The sequence below is a fragment of the Polyodon spathula genome, chromosome 10 (assembly GCF_017654505.1).
Source record: "Polyodon spathula isolate WHYD16114869_AA chromosome 10, ASM1765450v1, whole genome shotgun sequence".
Taxonomy (NCBI): domain Eukaryota; kingdom Metazoa; phylum Chordata; class Actinopteri; order Acipenseriformes; family Polyodontidae; genus Polyodon; species Polyodon spathula.
The window spans coordinates 18384424-18400352 of NC_054543.1; the positions used below are offsets into that span (position 1 = coordinate 18384424).

A 15929-nucleotide genomic window follows, 5' to 3' on the forward strand; every position below is an offset into this window, starting at 1 on the left:
ATATTGTTAACAATTGTCAAAAGGAAAAAACTTGACCTTAAATAATCAAGTCTGGAACGAGACACTTCCTAACATATGATACGTGAGGCATACTGCATTACTCGCTGCTACTCTAAACTCAAATCACTGGCAAACAGTGTATGACTCAAGAAATGAAATCATATACGTTTTGCGCTGTAGTAAGCTTCCGGCCCACGTCCTGTTACTACGACTACTATTGATTTGACCTCAGTCGCTTGCCGTATTAACTGGGTTGTGTGACGCAGCAACGCTGAAAAGTCAGGAGCGTTTTTTACAGTCAAGATGGCGACGTCGGAGCCGGTATGTGGGGGACAGAGGGTTGGGCCTCCAATGGGTTTAGCGGAAAGATGCTGGGCGAAAGGATATATATATATATATATATATATATATATATATATATATATATATATATATATATATACCCCCATTCCTAATTAGACCCCCGTAAGGATATAATAGTTGAGTGGTTGTGGGTAGAGGGAAACCTTTTGGTCGACCCTGTAGGTTGAGTGTAGCGTTTTTGTGCTGCTGTCTGGTTTGCAACATGTTCAATATACCCAGCTTGCTATAACGAGGGGGGTGGAGAAGAAGAAGAAGAAGAAGAAGAAGAAGAAGAAGAAGAAGAAGAAGAAGAAGAAGAAGAAAGAGTTTGAGGAAGGATACCGGTAGTTGTTGGGGTGCAGACAATACCAAATTGTCAACTGCATTTTCTCCCATTCACACAACACACACCCCACACATACATATAGATATATATATATATATATATTATATATAGATATATATATATATATATATAGATAATATATATATATATAGATATATATCATTCAAGTTGAAGATGATTTTATAGCGTTATTTTTTTCTGCTGGATACAACACATGTGGAAATATGAATGGACCACATTCATGGGCTGAATCAGGCTCTCCAGCTACTAGTAGTAACTAAATTATTAACGTGTTTTATTGTTTTTTGACACAAAATAAAACTCTCATATAGTCAGTTACTTATTGGAAGTTATTAGTACCTGCACCTCTGTTGCAATAACATTCTAGAAAGTGTGTGGCACAACTATTTGTTCATTTGTTTTACTGATTTTAAATTAAACAAAGGCCAATGCCACATAAGAAACCCCGACGTTTCACTCAGTATAGGGCATGTAATGTGAACAGAGCGCACAGCACAAATTAGAATAGATGTAGTGTAATTTTAAAATCCTTAAGTATTTTCTGCCAAAGCGGTTGTTTTCATCGTAGCTCTATTGATTATAAATTATGCCAAGTACTGTATGAAGAATTACCGTATGGCCTGGGGAGCAAAACGTCGTTGTACTATAGTGTAGTAATTTACAGTACTGTTTGCTAGCAATTCAATTAAGTAATTCAAGGTGCTGACAACAGTCAACAGAGTGTAGATGCATCACTAGTCAAATATGTTTCCACGAGAATTTTGTATTGCAGTATAATATGGTTGAAAAACGGAAACTTCATACGATAACCCGTTTATATAAAAAAATAAAACTTTAGATGTTTTCATTTCAGGTACAAATTTGTGCGATGCAAACTATCAATGTAGAGCAGAAAATAATATATATCATTTTGTTTAATGTAACATACTAAACCATATTTGTTTCTTTTGAAGCAATGTGGAACTGAATCTGAAGAAAGCACAGCAGAGCCTACCGCAACTGTAGTTGCTAACCCAGAAGAATACATGAAACATCCTCTGCAAAACAAGTCAGTGTTCTTTCAGTTGTTTTTGGTTTCCCCTGGGCAAGAGCTGTACCATCCCTATTTGATCAAATGTGTTATTAGATGTGGTGTTAATGTTTTTGATGAAACGTAAAAATCAGAGTACAACTCAAGAATAATTGAAAAGAAACCGACACTTAGTGCACAGTAATAAAATAAGACATTCTGTGTCGTGTTCCACCAAGACCCAGAGGTATAACAAGAACAAGAATGCTAAGAAGTTTTCAATGAAGAGCCAGCTCTTCCAGTATCTGTAGGTTCAGGAGTGTACCAGACATGTTAAAACAGGTGGTTTTCTGGATAGAATTGTAACTAATAATCAGTGTAACAAAAGCATGTCAGTGTACTAAGTGGTAGCAGAGGTCCTGCATTTTGTCTGTTAATACAGCTAGCTGAGTCTCTGGAATAGTGCCTTAGATGCCAAGGAGTTTTATGTGAGACTGAGACTTTGAAAGGGGTACAGTGGTTAAAACATTGGCACCTCAAACTATCTCACATTTTTGTAAAAGTCCTATGTTTTCATAGCAACACACATACGGATAGATGTACCAAGATGGGCCAGTCGCAGCGCAACTGTAACGCATTTTCGTCCCGCCAGTTCGCAAAGTATACTTTTTGTCATGTACTAAGAGAAAATGTTAATAAAAAGAGCCGCAATATACTAATTAAAATATTTGTTGCGTCTTATAGTTTTTGTTAAATGTAAACGTCATCTATACAATGGATTCTGTTCCGTATTCATTTGGCCTATTTTAATACTGATATACAGTACCAGTCAAAAGTTTGAGTACACTTGCTGGAAACTAGGTTTTTTTCATAATTGACCATTTTTTATGTCGTATACGTTTTTGTAAATACTTGAAAATGAAAACACATGCTACAATATACAAAACAAAACATAAGGAGTATCAAAGCAATGTTCAAGAAAATTGAAAATTGTCTCTACATCTTGGATTCCTCAAAATAGCTACCCTTTGCCTTAATAAAAGCCTCACAAACACTAGGCATTAGGTTAACAGGTTTCAGCAGGAAATCACCAGACATATCTTCCCAGCTCTTCTGCAGCAATTCCCAGAGATGTAGGGCACTTGTGGGTAGCTTTGCTTTGATCTGTCCAGTTCATCCCATACAAGTTCTATGGGATTGAGGTCTGGAGACTGGGCAGGCCAGGTCATTAGGTTGAGTTGTCCTTCACTTTCCTTCTTCACCAGATAGTTCTTGCACAACTTTGAGGTGTGTTTCGGGTCATTATCTTGCTGAAGAATGAAGGACTGCCCAACTAGTCGTAATCCTGATGGAATGGCATGGCTCTGAAGTATGCTATGATAGCCATGCTGGTTGAGCTTGCCATGGACTTGGTAAAGATCACCAACTCTGTCACCAGCAAAGCAACCCCAGACCATGATAGTGCCTCCTCCATGCTTGACAGTGGGAACCACACATGCAGAATTCATGCACTCGCCCTCTCTGCATCTTTCAAATACTCTGTGGTTGGACCCAGATATTTCAAATTTTGACTCATTGGTCCTTAAGAACGACTTCCACTCCTCAAACGTCCAGTTTCTGTATTGGTTTTGGCCCAGGCAAGTCTCTTCCTCTTATTCTACACTCTTAACAATGGTTTCTTTGCAGCAATTCTTCCAGTTAGGCCAGCCTCACGCAATCTCCTCTGAACAGTTGATGTAGAAACGTCTGTACTTCTAGTAGCATTTAGCTGAGCTTGTATTTCAGGGGCAGTTAATCGCCGGTTTCGCAGACTTGTGACTCGAATGAACTTGTTTTCTGATTCTGAGGTCACCCTTGGCCTGCCTGACCTTGTTCGGTCCTCATGAGTGCCAGTTTCTTAAAATCGTTTGATGGTCTTGGCCACAGCAGTTACAGACACTTGCAAAGTTCTTGTAATTTGTCTTAAAGATTGACCTTCATTTCTTAAAGTAATTACAAACTTTTTTCTTTGCTTAACTGAGCGTATTTTGCCATTTTCTGCTCCCTTACGTTCAGGAATGACAAACTTGTGCTACCTATATTTATAGTAATCATGGACCCTCACCTGTTAACAATAATTGGTGACAAAAGGTTAATTAGGTGACATGCTAGTTAACTCAGAGAACATCTAACAAAGACACTTTTATACTTAGGCCAGTGTTCTAACACCATGTTATACACATTTCAGACTTTTAACTGACTTGGGCTTCAGACTGAAATCCCCTTGCTTTGGGTGACCATTTCATTGAAATTGACAAGATTTACATTTTCATTTAAAAATTAAAATTTTTGAATGCAATTCACTTATGATTATCAGCTTATATAAGTACTCCTATCATATAATGAAATATTAAGTGTTTATAGACAAGTTTATACAGTTAAAAGCATAGATAATCATGAAAAACCTGGTTTCAAGCAGGTGTACTCAAACTTTTGACTGGTACTGTGTGTGTGTGTGTGTGTTTATATATATATATATATATATATATATATATATATATATATATATATATATATATATATATATATATATATATAAAATAAAGGCAGTTGAGTCCCATCAGACTCTATAGTGGGGCCACAACCTTCACACCTAAAAAGCTTTTCATAGTCATATAGTAGCCCCTCGCTAAACCGGATATGTTTGTCCGACATAAGGAGGTGTCGGGTTTAAAAACAATACAGTGTAATAAAATTGCACACACATACATTTATAGTTCATTATATTTTAAATATAGATCATTGCTCTGAAATAACACTAATGTGTTTTGGGTAGACTACACATTACATTATGTAAAAATATGAATCTGTAGAGTAGGCCTATACAGGATACAGTACAGTTGTAAAATCAAATGAATACATAGTGCACTTTCTTTTTACTTTAGCCTACTGGCAACACAAAGTAAATCATGCTGCTGCATTGTACACATTGATGTACAGTGTGAATAAAAGATTATTTTAAATTAAAACTAAATGTTTTTTTTTATTTTATTTTAATTATTATTTTTAACTTGGCCTACTTAGTAGCCTAGACTATTAACACACAATAGATCATGGCCCTATACAGATGGTGAATGAGCTGGAGTGGTTAGAGGCACATCTGTGCAGTCTATTGCTCCCAACACGCTGGGAAAACCAGAAATGTAATAAATTTGTTTTCAAGGCTTGTAAGTACACCCTGACATTAGTGAAAATTAGGTACATGGGTGTTCATCTCAAATATGCATTGAGCACAATTGGCAACACACGAGAAAAAACGGACTGGGAAATGTCAGCAACAATTGCGACTGTTTAAAGCATGCTTTCAAAAGTTCTTAACAAACTGATGCAATTGTAAGTGTCGCAATTGTCGGCAGCTTTAGTACATCTCACTGTAATATTTGAGAACTCTCGTTTACACTATCTCCACCCCCTTTTTGCAAATGTATGCAGGAACGCCCATAATTACATATTCATAGCTGAACTGCAAAGAAAAACTGCTGACTGCTGCTGCAAAGCATTCCCTAAAAAGTCGCAAACAGCATCGCTCATGTTTAGTGCATTTCACCCTCGACTTCTGATTCGTTTGTGGCAGGCACAACACCTTTAGTACATTTTTCTAGAATTTCACCACAATAGGTCAAATGAATTTAACAGTTGCAAAGTGAAACGGTTTGTAAAGTGATAACTATTTCAGTAGTTCATTATGGTTTTATTTACATTATTCAACAATTATGTATGAAAATAAGCTTCAAATCTGTATTGACATTTATTCAGTAGTATGGGAATGGAAAGACATACATAGTACAACTAAATCATTCTCATCTGTATGTAGTAAATGTACATCTAGAGCCCTTCATTGTCTATGTTTACTTTTCAAGAGCACTTGTTTTCAGTGGGGATTTTCAGAAAAAAACATCATGAAACTTGTGCAGACTTGCACTTAATGCAATAATCATCAGAGATAACCACAATCAGATGAGTTAGACAAAAATGATCTTCACCTATCAAATTTAAGCCTTACAACCTTCCAGTAAGTACCTAATGGGCAGCTTCAACAACAAAAGAAAAAGTGGACAATACTACTTTGTGGTTTGTTAGCCAAGTAATACAAAGCACCTGTTAGAATTTAAAAGTTGCCCATAAATTAGCTCAGCTGTTGCAATTTTAAGTATATAAATTCGAGTGGTACGTGTATGCCTTTTCAACAAATCAACTAAAATTCAGGGACAAACTGTATGTAATCTCATTTTAGAAGAAGTGAGAAATTAACAAATGAAAATGCTGACCCTATTCTCTCTTAATTAAGCATCTCGGTGAGGGAAGCTTGCATGAATTAGCAAATCCTCTGCCACTACTGCTAATATTGCAAAAAACTTTTCAGCTTGCAACTGTATATCTTCAGTATTATGGACATTCTTCTGTTTAAGTTGGGACCTTAGTGTCCTTTTTATTTATTTATTTATTTTGGTTTCGTTCTGAAAGCTGGTTGCATTTTCATCAGCTTCAGTGTAGCTAAACACAAGTAGCACAGCCTAGACATTCTAGAAATTAAGTATGAGGTGAACAGGGCAAAAAGGATGGTTGGTAAATCCTAATGCCACCAGCTTGGCCATATTTTTTGATTCAGTAAATCTTATTCAATGTCATTTCAATAAGAAACTGGAAATAAACTGAAATGTCTGTCACAACCAGATAGTATCTTAATGACAAAAGCAATATTAATAAAGAAATCATGTTTTTACTAAATGTGTTTATCTTCAATAGATGGGCTCTTTGGTATTTCAAAAATGACAAGAGCAAAAGTTGGACGGAAAATCTGAGACTTATTGCCAAATTTGATACAGTTGAAGACTTCTGGGCGTAAGTATATTATGGGATTTAATCTAAATAGGCAAGATGATTCCAATTTTAAGCCATTTGGAAATCTGGTGCTTCTGTTTTTCCATGAATGGAATTACGGCATTAGTAACGGAATTGCTGTTCCCCAGAATGGAGAATCAGTAGCCCTTACATTGTGTCTCATGGGACTTAAAATCAGGTGTCCACAGAGTTGGTTAAAAGCAGAGGATGCCTAGTAACCCCCCAGACGTGGATTAGTTTCATCAAGGAAAGTAGGTAAATCTGATGTTGTGGCCAGAGAAGGTGCTTTTGTGCATGATTTGTAAACAGTGAACCAGATGTAAATAACTTGTGCAAGATGGAGGAAGAACGAAGCATATCAACTGAGCGCCTTTTCATTTTGTTGTATAGTGTTTTCCAAAGGCTAGAATAACTGTTTCGTCCCTTGCATGATATTTATTTCCATACACATCATCAAGTGCATCATTCAAAGCGTCAATTTAAGAGTCGCCAGTTATGTTTTGTATTTTTGCCCTTCCCCAATTTGGTTAAAAAAAAAAATCAGAGGACCCCTGAGAATTCTGGAATGAAAAGAAATGGACAGTTTACACAGGACTAAATTTTACAGATGTTGGTAAAAATTCTGAAACCACCTGTTTTGTGGGGGTTTTTTTTTTGTTTGTTCTGTGCGAATCTGGTATTAATCCATCTATAGTTTTGTAATTACTACAGTGAAAGCATGTCACTTCATAAATTAATCCTCACAACTTAATTCTACTTCATCTACCGATCACAATTAAATGTGGATTGAGTGGGGTTGATCCACCAATGCATGTTTCATTATAATCCATTTATTTGTCACATCTATTTTAATCTCAAACACTCTTTTGTGTCAATTACAGTAAATGACAAGCAATTGTTTGCATCAATCAAAAATGTTGCCAACTTCAATATGACTAAAACTGACATTATCAAACTATTGCTTGACATAATAACAACATGAAGGTAGAAAGCTTGAAAACATAGTAGTTTAAATGGGGCAGTTAAATAGAAACAAGTTTTGTTTTTTTTTTTCCCCTCAGGTTATATAATCACATACAGCAACCTAGTAAACTTGGATTTGGATGTGACTACTGTTTATTTAAGGTAAGATACAGTACAATCACAATTAAAACATTTAGAAACGTTTTACCTTTAGTTAGTGCATCTCTGTTTGCATCATAATAGCTAATGCAGTAAGCCAACTCAGTACTGGCCTTTACTAGAATTAGCTTCTCTTTACAATGTCAGAATTAAACCCATTCTGTCATAGAAATCATCATTAAAGTTTATTTGTAATCCCTATCAGCTTCTCTGAAATTATGTGTAGTTCTGTTTTTTTATATGCTGTAAACCTACCTTATTATTGTGACTCTACACAGGGCCCCTGAACAATTTGAAGCAAAAAATAAATTATTTTATTATTACCATGTTTAGTAACTTAGCTACCCACAGAACCACCTGTTGCATGAAAAGCAATCTTTTTCAAAATAGTTCAAATCACTTCTTGTTGCAACCAATAAACATTTTACTTTTAAATATAATCAATAGCTATTTTTGCTATAAGGTCAATCAAACTTTTGAAGAAGAATATACTAAAACCAGTAAGAAACCTAATGCAAGACAAAAAATAACCCACTTTTCATGAAGGGTAGTGACACTAGCACACCTGACGTTAAATAACTGAGAATCCTTTTTTTAGATGTGTTTCTTGGCTGTGCATGTGCTTGAGTATTCTTGATTTCTAGTCAGCCTTTGAGTTGGTGCTGCTGAGTGTGTGTTATGGGGAGATAAAACCATGCTTTGGGTGGTTGAGACACAAAGTGCCTGTACCTCCCTGGCTGGGATGTTAGCTCATGGTAACACACATGCACACTGCTTACGTATTTAGTAGGTAATGGTTCATCTGCCACTTTTCATTTAAGTCTGCAGATATAATTAGTATTTATGCATGTGATCTACAGCTACATTTTTGAACCTGTAAATTAGCTGTGTGTTGGTAGGTTTACTGTCTGGGAGCAACAACTATGAAACTATTTCAAAATATGCACTCTGCTATAATCCTTTATCTTAGAAGTGTTATATTCAAATACAGGGAGGGTTTTTTTGTTGTTTTTTTTAAGGATGGAATCAAACCAATGTGGGAGGATGACAGAAATAAACTTGGAGGAAGATGGTTAATGACACTCAACAAACAGCAGAGACATAATGACTTGGATAGGTACTGGATGGAGACGGTATGCTTTTTTTTCTTTTTCAAATTTAATAGTTTTAAATAACTTGGACCCTGTTCACACTACTGTGCTTGCCCAGGGCTGTCGCATATTCCGGTCTGCAACCCTGTTCACATTTGCGGTTTAAGGAGTCTTTGTACATTCACATATGTGACTGAAAAGCAGGCCTAAAATGTGGTGAAGTATTTATTTATTTATTTTGGTTTTATGGAATGATAACCTCCACTCCACAGGATGGAAGAGCTACCTGGACATAGAGTAATCCTTGATTTGTAGCAGATGTTTCTTATAAATCAGAGGTATAAATATTTATTTTCATAATAGATACTTCATTCAGATTGCAAATGACTAACAAGTTGTACATGCAATGACTGACATTCACAAGACTAGCTCACGACTGACCACCTAATACATTACACATGTTTCTTCTTATTTATACATATTTGTTTAACATGTATGAATGCCATCTTGTTTACAAACGCAATCGTTAAACTATTCTGTTGTTTACTTGTTAGTATTATCAATGTCATTATTATTCTCTAGTCCCTAACTATTATCACTTCATTGAGGGAAGTGCCCTAATCTAAATAGAGCAATACACCATAATATATCAAATACACTTTGCTCAGCAACATGCTCAGTATAATAAACCACTGCTCTGTCACCAGTAGAATAACATTATCAATAATCACAATAACAGGCATTGAAATATTATAATGCGGGTCTCATCTTCACGTGGTGCATCAACGATCTTAATATTTGTGGATGAAAACAGTATTTTTTGTGGGTGTGTAAAAGCAAGCAGCTAAAGAAATGATCGGCATTTTAATGTAAAGACGCACACATCTGTAGCTATGTATATTGTTGCATGCAAAATAAACAATGGTAGCTGAATATGCCAGGTCGCCAGCATTGTTGACCATCATTAAGATCCACAATCCTGTAATTTTTATATTTATCTCTTAATTACTAAATAACAGGAAGAAAAGGTTAAGCATAATTATGAATGCACTGCAGCTCGTATATTATGTGAATGTTAATCCGCTAGATTTTAAAAATGTATTTATTTTTTTTTAGCTACCAGAGCATTCAGCTTTCCATTTACCTTTCGCGTGTGTCGTGTGTGCCAGTATGGGAGTGTCTACTGAGCAGTGCAACCACATTGGTCATGTGATTCGTTTGCGTTCATACATACAGCTCTGGAAAAAATTGAGACCACTGCAAAATTATCAGTTTCTCTGGTTTTACTATTTATAGGTATGTGTTTGGGTAAAATGAACATTTTTGTTTTATTCTATAAACTACTGACAACATTTCTCCCAAATTCCAAATTAAAATATTGTCATTTAGAGCATTTATTTGCAGAAAATGACAACTGGTCAAAATAACAAAAAAGATGCAGTGTTGTCAGACCTCGAATAATGCAAAGAAAATAAGTTCAGATTCATTTTTAAACAACACAATACTAATGTTTTAACTTAGGAAGAGTTCAGAAATCAATATTTGGTGGAATAACCCTGATTTTCAATCACAGCTTTCATGCGTCTTGGCAGGCTCTCAACCAGTCTTTCACATTGAAGTTGGGTGACTTTATGCCACTCCTGGCGCAGAAATTCAAGCAGCCTGGCTTTGTTTGATGACTTGTGACCATCCATCTTCCTTTTGATCACATTCCAGAGGTTTTCAATGGGGTTCAGGTCTGGAGATTGGGCTGGCCATGACAGGGTCTTGATCTGGTGGTCCTCCATCCACACCTTGATTGACCTGGCTGTGTGGCATGGAGCATTGTCCTGCTGGAAAAACCAATCCTCAGAGTTGGAGAACATTGTCAGAGCAGAAGGAAGCAAGTTTTCTTCCAGGACAACCTTGTACTTGGCTTGATTCATGCGTCCTTCACAAAGACAAATCTGCCTGATTCCAGCCTTGCTGAAGCACCCCCAGATCATCACCGATCCTCCACCACATTTCACAGTGGGTGCGAGACACTGTGGCTTGTAGGCCTCTCCAGGTCTCTGTCTAACCATTAGACGACCAGGTGTTGGGCAAAGCTGAAAATTGGACTCATCAGAGAAGATGACCTTACTCCAGTCCTCTACGGTCCAATCTTTATGGTCTTTTGCAAACCTCAGCCTGGCTCTTCTTTGCTTCTCATTGATGAAGGGCTTTTTTCTAGCTTTGCACGACTTCAGCCCTGCCCCTAGGAGCCTGTTTCGAACCGTCCTCACCGTGCACTTCACCCCAGCTGCCGTTTGCCATTCTATTTGTAGGTCACTTGATGTCATCCTACGGTTGCTGAGTGACATTCGAATGAGTTGGCGGTCATCCTGGTCAGTGGAGAGTCGTTTTCGCCCTCTGCCGGTCTGTAGCTTTGTTGTCCCCAATGTGTGCTGCTTGACCTTGTTCTTATGAACCGCCGTCTTTGAAATTTTAAGGATGGAACCAACCCAACGCTCACTGTATCCCTCTGCCAGTAAAGCCAGAATTGAACCCTTCTTTTCCTCACTCAAAACTTTCCTTTTCAACTCTTTGGGCATGGTCAGTAGTTATTTTTTTATTCCAGTTACTTTTGAGGTACTACTAGCACTGTTTTGCCATCCAGCTGGTCCTATTGCGAGGATAGTGATGACCACAGGAGTGGTTTTTATACTTTTCCTCATTAAATAAGATTTTGTTCAGGTGATCCCCTAATCAGTACCTCATGCAGTAGAATGAGGTGTGCCTGTGTTGGAATTCAACAGACACTGGAATGGAATGGCTGCCATACATGTAGAGATGCCGATTTAAGAAAAATTTGCAGTGGTCTCAGTTTTTTCCAGAGCTGTATGTAAAGGCCATTCCTGGGCCACATCAAAACAGCGGTCTAAATCTGGTTAAAGGAGTTGTTCAGTCTGCTGTGTAGTTTGCTAGCTGCTGTTACAAATCCTGTACAAACAACGTGGCTTTGAAAAGAAAAAAAAAAAACTCGATATAGAAACTTTGTCAGGCAATGCAGAGCGGTCTGCATCACAATGATGAACAGTGGATGTACATAATGTTAGATGTTTACATTTGAGAGACTTTATATAGTTTCACAGTTCTTGAAATTTACAGTACAATTTACAATGCACCATAACATTTACAGTTTTGTTATGGTGCATTGCTGGACACTCGATTCAGGAAAAAAAAATGGTATGGTGTTTTTAAGCATGCACATTCTAACCCCTTTCGTGAATGCATACGTTTTACAGGTTAAAAAACAGAACTATGTAAGGTAATAAGAATGTATTGCACAAAAAAAAAGAAAACCGAAACCTGACGATTGTGTTTTGTTCACTTATGTTATTTCTCCTACTCGTTAAATAACACAGGGAGCTGCTACTAGCTCAATTTGAGCAAAACTAATAATGATCTACCTATTGTGTGTGAATTTTTAGCGTTAATGTTTTGGGGGCAATAACACCGAATTACAAAATAGCAACGGTCACTGAAATGTCTATATAAATTAGCAATTTACATACACTGGTGACATGAAAAGGGTTAGAATGTGTATTGCACAGTTGCATTTAAAAGTATTGCAATTTTAAGCCTGTTCTGTCACAATTCAGATTCATTCGTCCTTTCTGCAGTATTTGACAACTGTAAATTGACATTAATATTATATTGTTGTCTGGAACTGTTGTGCACCCATTGCTTACCAGAACATTAGGTAAGTCCTAGAACACTTCAATGCCGATTTAGACAGCTCTTGTTTCTTTTTAAACATTTTTGAGTTGGCACGGGGTTAACAGACCAAAAATCAGTGACACTGCCAGTGAATACGTGAGTTTGAAAAATCCTGGGAGTGTGGTCATATTGAGCTCAGTGACAGCATCCCTCCCGCTGTTTGCCCGTCATTAACCAGTGATACAGTAGGTCTTTCTCGGATTAGTGCCGGGAGCTGCACAGTAAAAAGAATGGCAACAATAATACTTTATGATAATGACTAATTTTCTCACAGGATGAGATTAGACAGAATTTAATTAAATTGTGACAGAACGGGCCAGCTGGTGCGGAATGAGTTTGTGAATGAGTTGTAACTCAGATGTGCTGGTGCTGAGGGACACCAGCGGCAATGACAGGTGGGCTTACAGGCAGCTTTTGCTGTAAGTTTTTTTTTTTTCTTTTTTTTTTTTTTTAATTTGGGAAGCATTGCGGCAATTGCCGTCGGTTATTTAACGCGCTGGTGAACGGGGTCTAATAATTCAGTTTAAACTTTCCCTGGATTGGGGGGAAAAAAAAACACTTGTTATAAAGTCACTCATTCATTGATTGTGATTTCTTAACAACCTTTTCCTTTTTTAAATTTTTTTTTTTTCTTTAATTTTTGCTAGCTCTTATGTTTAATTGGAGAGTCCTTTGATGAAGCTAGTGAAGATGTTTGTGGTGCAGTTGTCAACGTTAGACCAAAAGGTGACAAACTATCCATCTGGACAGGTAACTGCGAAAATAAAGACGCAATCATGACTATAGGGTAAGTTATATTAAAGTTTAAACAAACTACCTACAATATTCAAATTATGCAATTAGCTTGCCGTGACAATACCTGAATTGTAGTACCGTTTGGAATTTATTTAACAGTAACTTCTGTATTCTCATATTGGTAACACCCTGTCACATAATCTGATAAAGAAGAAGAAAACAATGGTAATGGAAAATAGGCCCAATTGAGTTTACATTACCAAACTCCTAGAAAGATAAATGTCAAATCGTTTTTGAGTATTGGAAGTTTTAAATGATTCCCATATACTCCACTAGATGGCAACATTACTTACAGGCCTACAATACAAACTGCCTGTTTTTCACTGTTTTAATTTATGTATGTTTAACTACTGGATAGTTTGTGCTGCATGCATGAAACTTATATCAAATGAAAGGCCACACAATTTCCTTTCATATTATGTAAGTTGCAACATGATCAGATATACTTGTGTGGTAGAGATGAGAATATATGTTTAAAAAAATAAATAAATAAATTCAAGCCATGATTTTGTCACAGCTTCTTGGGTTGGCGTTAATGTGTAACTATTTGATTTGGAGACCTCGATTGCAATGCACAGTTTTTTGTATCACACAAGTTTGCTTTTTCTTTTTTCTTCCTTTCAGGCAACAATACAAAGAGCGTTTGAGTATTCCTTCAAAAGCCCTTATTGGATACCAGTCACATGATGACACATCTAGCAAAAGTGGATCCACAACAAAGAACATATTTACAGTTTGAAGAAAGCCAGTTGTATTTGCTGTAGGTTTATAAAATTATTCATCTGCACCATAAGACATTTATGAATTGTCAACTACAGTAGTGTCCTTTTTTAACATGTTTATATATGTACAATAATCATATGCCTTCACAATAAAAATGAACAGCTGCAGTATTTTTCAATACTAAACAGTCAGATGACACTCGTGGGCAGATATACTGATCTGTTATAGTAACAAAGGCTTCAATTTTCTGTAGAACTTTTAAAGGATGTTACAATGAGAAGTAAATATAACTTGCTACCACAGATTTTAATAAAGTGTATGAGTAATAAATAGATAAACTGTGGAGGTTGTAGTTAATGTTTTGAATAAAACAACCTTTCTCGATAAGCTCTCTCGCTTTCTTGAACACAAGACCGCTACTAAACATTCTGACATGTCTAGCAAATATCCAGAAAAGTAAATGTAATTGATCTTCACAGTTAATCCTTCATTATACCATTTGAATGCCACATGTATTATAAATAGTGCTAATATGAAAACTAATCTGAGCTAAGCCTGCCTGAAAACATTTGACATGTTCCAGGAAGCAGCCACTATAAAATGTTTACTTTTTTTTCTTCCAAAATATTTTTGGTTTAGGCTTTGCTGTGAATTGTTTTAGTTGGTGAACTATAAAGCTTTCAAGTCCCTTTTTTATTTTACTTGTGAAAGATTTTGCAACCATGAGCTTATGAGCATTAAAAAAATAAATAAATAAATAAATGATTACATGTAAAATACATCCCTGGACACCCATGCTTTCTCCATTGTTTCCTCTTATGCTATCGCTGTGCTATACGCTAATTCTAGGTTATTGCAAAAGTAAATTCTATTAATTATATTGCTCTTATTGTATTATGATTATGATTCTGTTTTTGCAGGATGTATATTACATTCTTAAAGTAAAAGGCAATCTATTTGCAAATACATTCCAATTGGTCTCTTAATTTATATATTTTTCTATACATGGTGAATAACCAATTTTATTGTAAAATATAAACAGGTTCTTAATAAGGATGCACCAGTAATTACTTTATACAGGTCCAGAATTACAAGTAGCTGCACTCCTTAATTGAAATTCGAAATATTTAACAATGGATAAGATGACTAAAGCAAAACTTGTTTTCAGTCATGCTCCAAAGTAAATACAGTTTTAAATGTATTTACTGAAACTGCTGTAGTTTCAATCGTATTGTATTGAATGTTTTTGAGGTAGACTTTTATTACAATTCTGGTGCTTAAAAACAAAACATGCTAATGAGGATGTGATCTTGTCTTGTGTGGATTAAATGCTATGAATCGACTCTTCTGCACCAAATTTGGTCTTATACTGTGTACAGATGTCACACTCTACTACAGCTCAGATCACACCTACAATAAAATAAAACAGGTTTCACACAGTGTAATTTATATAGTCAAATTATAGATTTAGGAATTTTGCAATGCAGTATAAAGAAAGCTACGTGAGACAACTAACTTGGAAATGCTGGTAACTATTTTAGATTTAGACATTGATCATCGGAATGGGTTCTTGTTATTTATCATTTCCGTAAGTCAAGAAGTTTCAATAAATTGAACAGCAATAATAGACAACACAGCACAATTATTGTAGTGATTTGTTTGAAGAACTATTCTATTAATTTTCAAGTGACTGGATTTCATACAGGTCACTAGGGATTACAGGCTGTTATTTCAGATAGCTGCCAATGCTGACATTTCCTTTGATATTTAATAACTTTAATAAGCACAAATGGGCTTCATTTCCATGTTTATTGTTAAACTGTAAAAGTTTTAGAAGCTAGACGATTGTACCTGAGTT

At 36.0% G+C, this 15929-nt stretch overlaps 1 protein-coding gene across 2 annotated transcripts; it reads left to right on the forward strand.

Annotated features, from left to right (window-relative positions):
* The first annotated feature begins 223 nt into the window (after nucleotides 1-223).
* LOC121321986 (eukaryotic translation initiation factor 4E-like) lies at nucleotides 224-14852 on the forward strand. 2 transcript variants are annotated; one of them, XM_041261378.1, is made up of 7 exons: nucleotides 224-321; nucleotides 1663-1757; nucleotides 6504-6599; nucleotides 7661-7724; nucleotides 8741-8854; nucleotides 13201-13340; nucleotides 13973-14852. In XM_041261378.1, exons 1-7 carry the CDS (start codon nucleotides 304-306, stop codon nucleotides 14085-14087), a joined length of 642 nt encoding a protein of 213 aa, XP_041117312.1. In that variant the 5' UTR covers nucleotides 224-303; the 3' UTR covers nucleotides 14088-14852. The 2 variants fall into 2 exon arrangements, with proteins under 2 accessions (XP_041117312.1, XP_041117313.1); XM_041261379.1 differs by lacking the exon at nucleotides 224-321 and adding an exon at nucleotides 488-686.
* Nucleotides 14853-15929: the final 1077 nt, after the last annotated feature.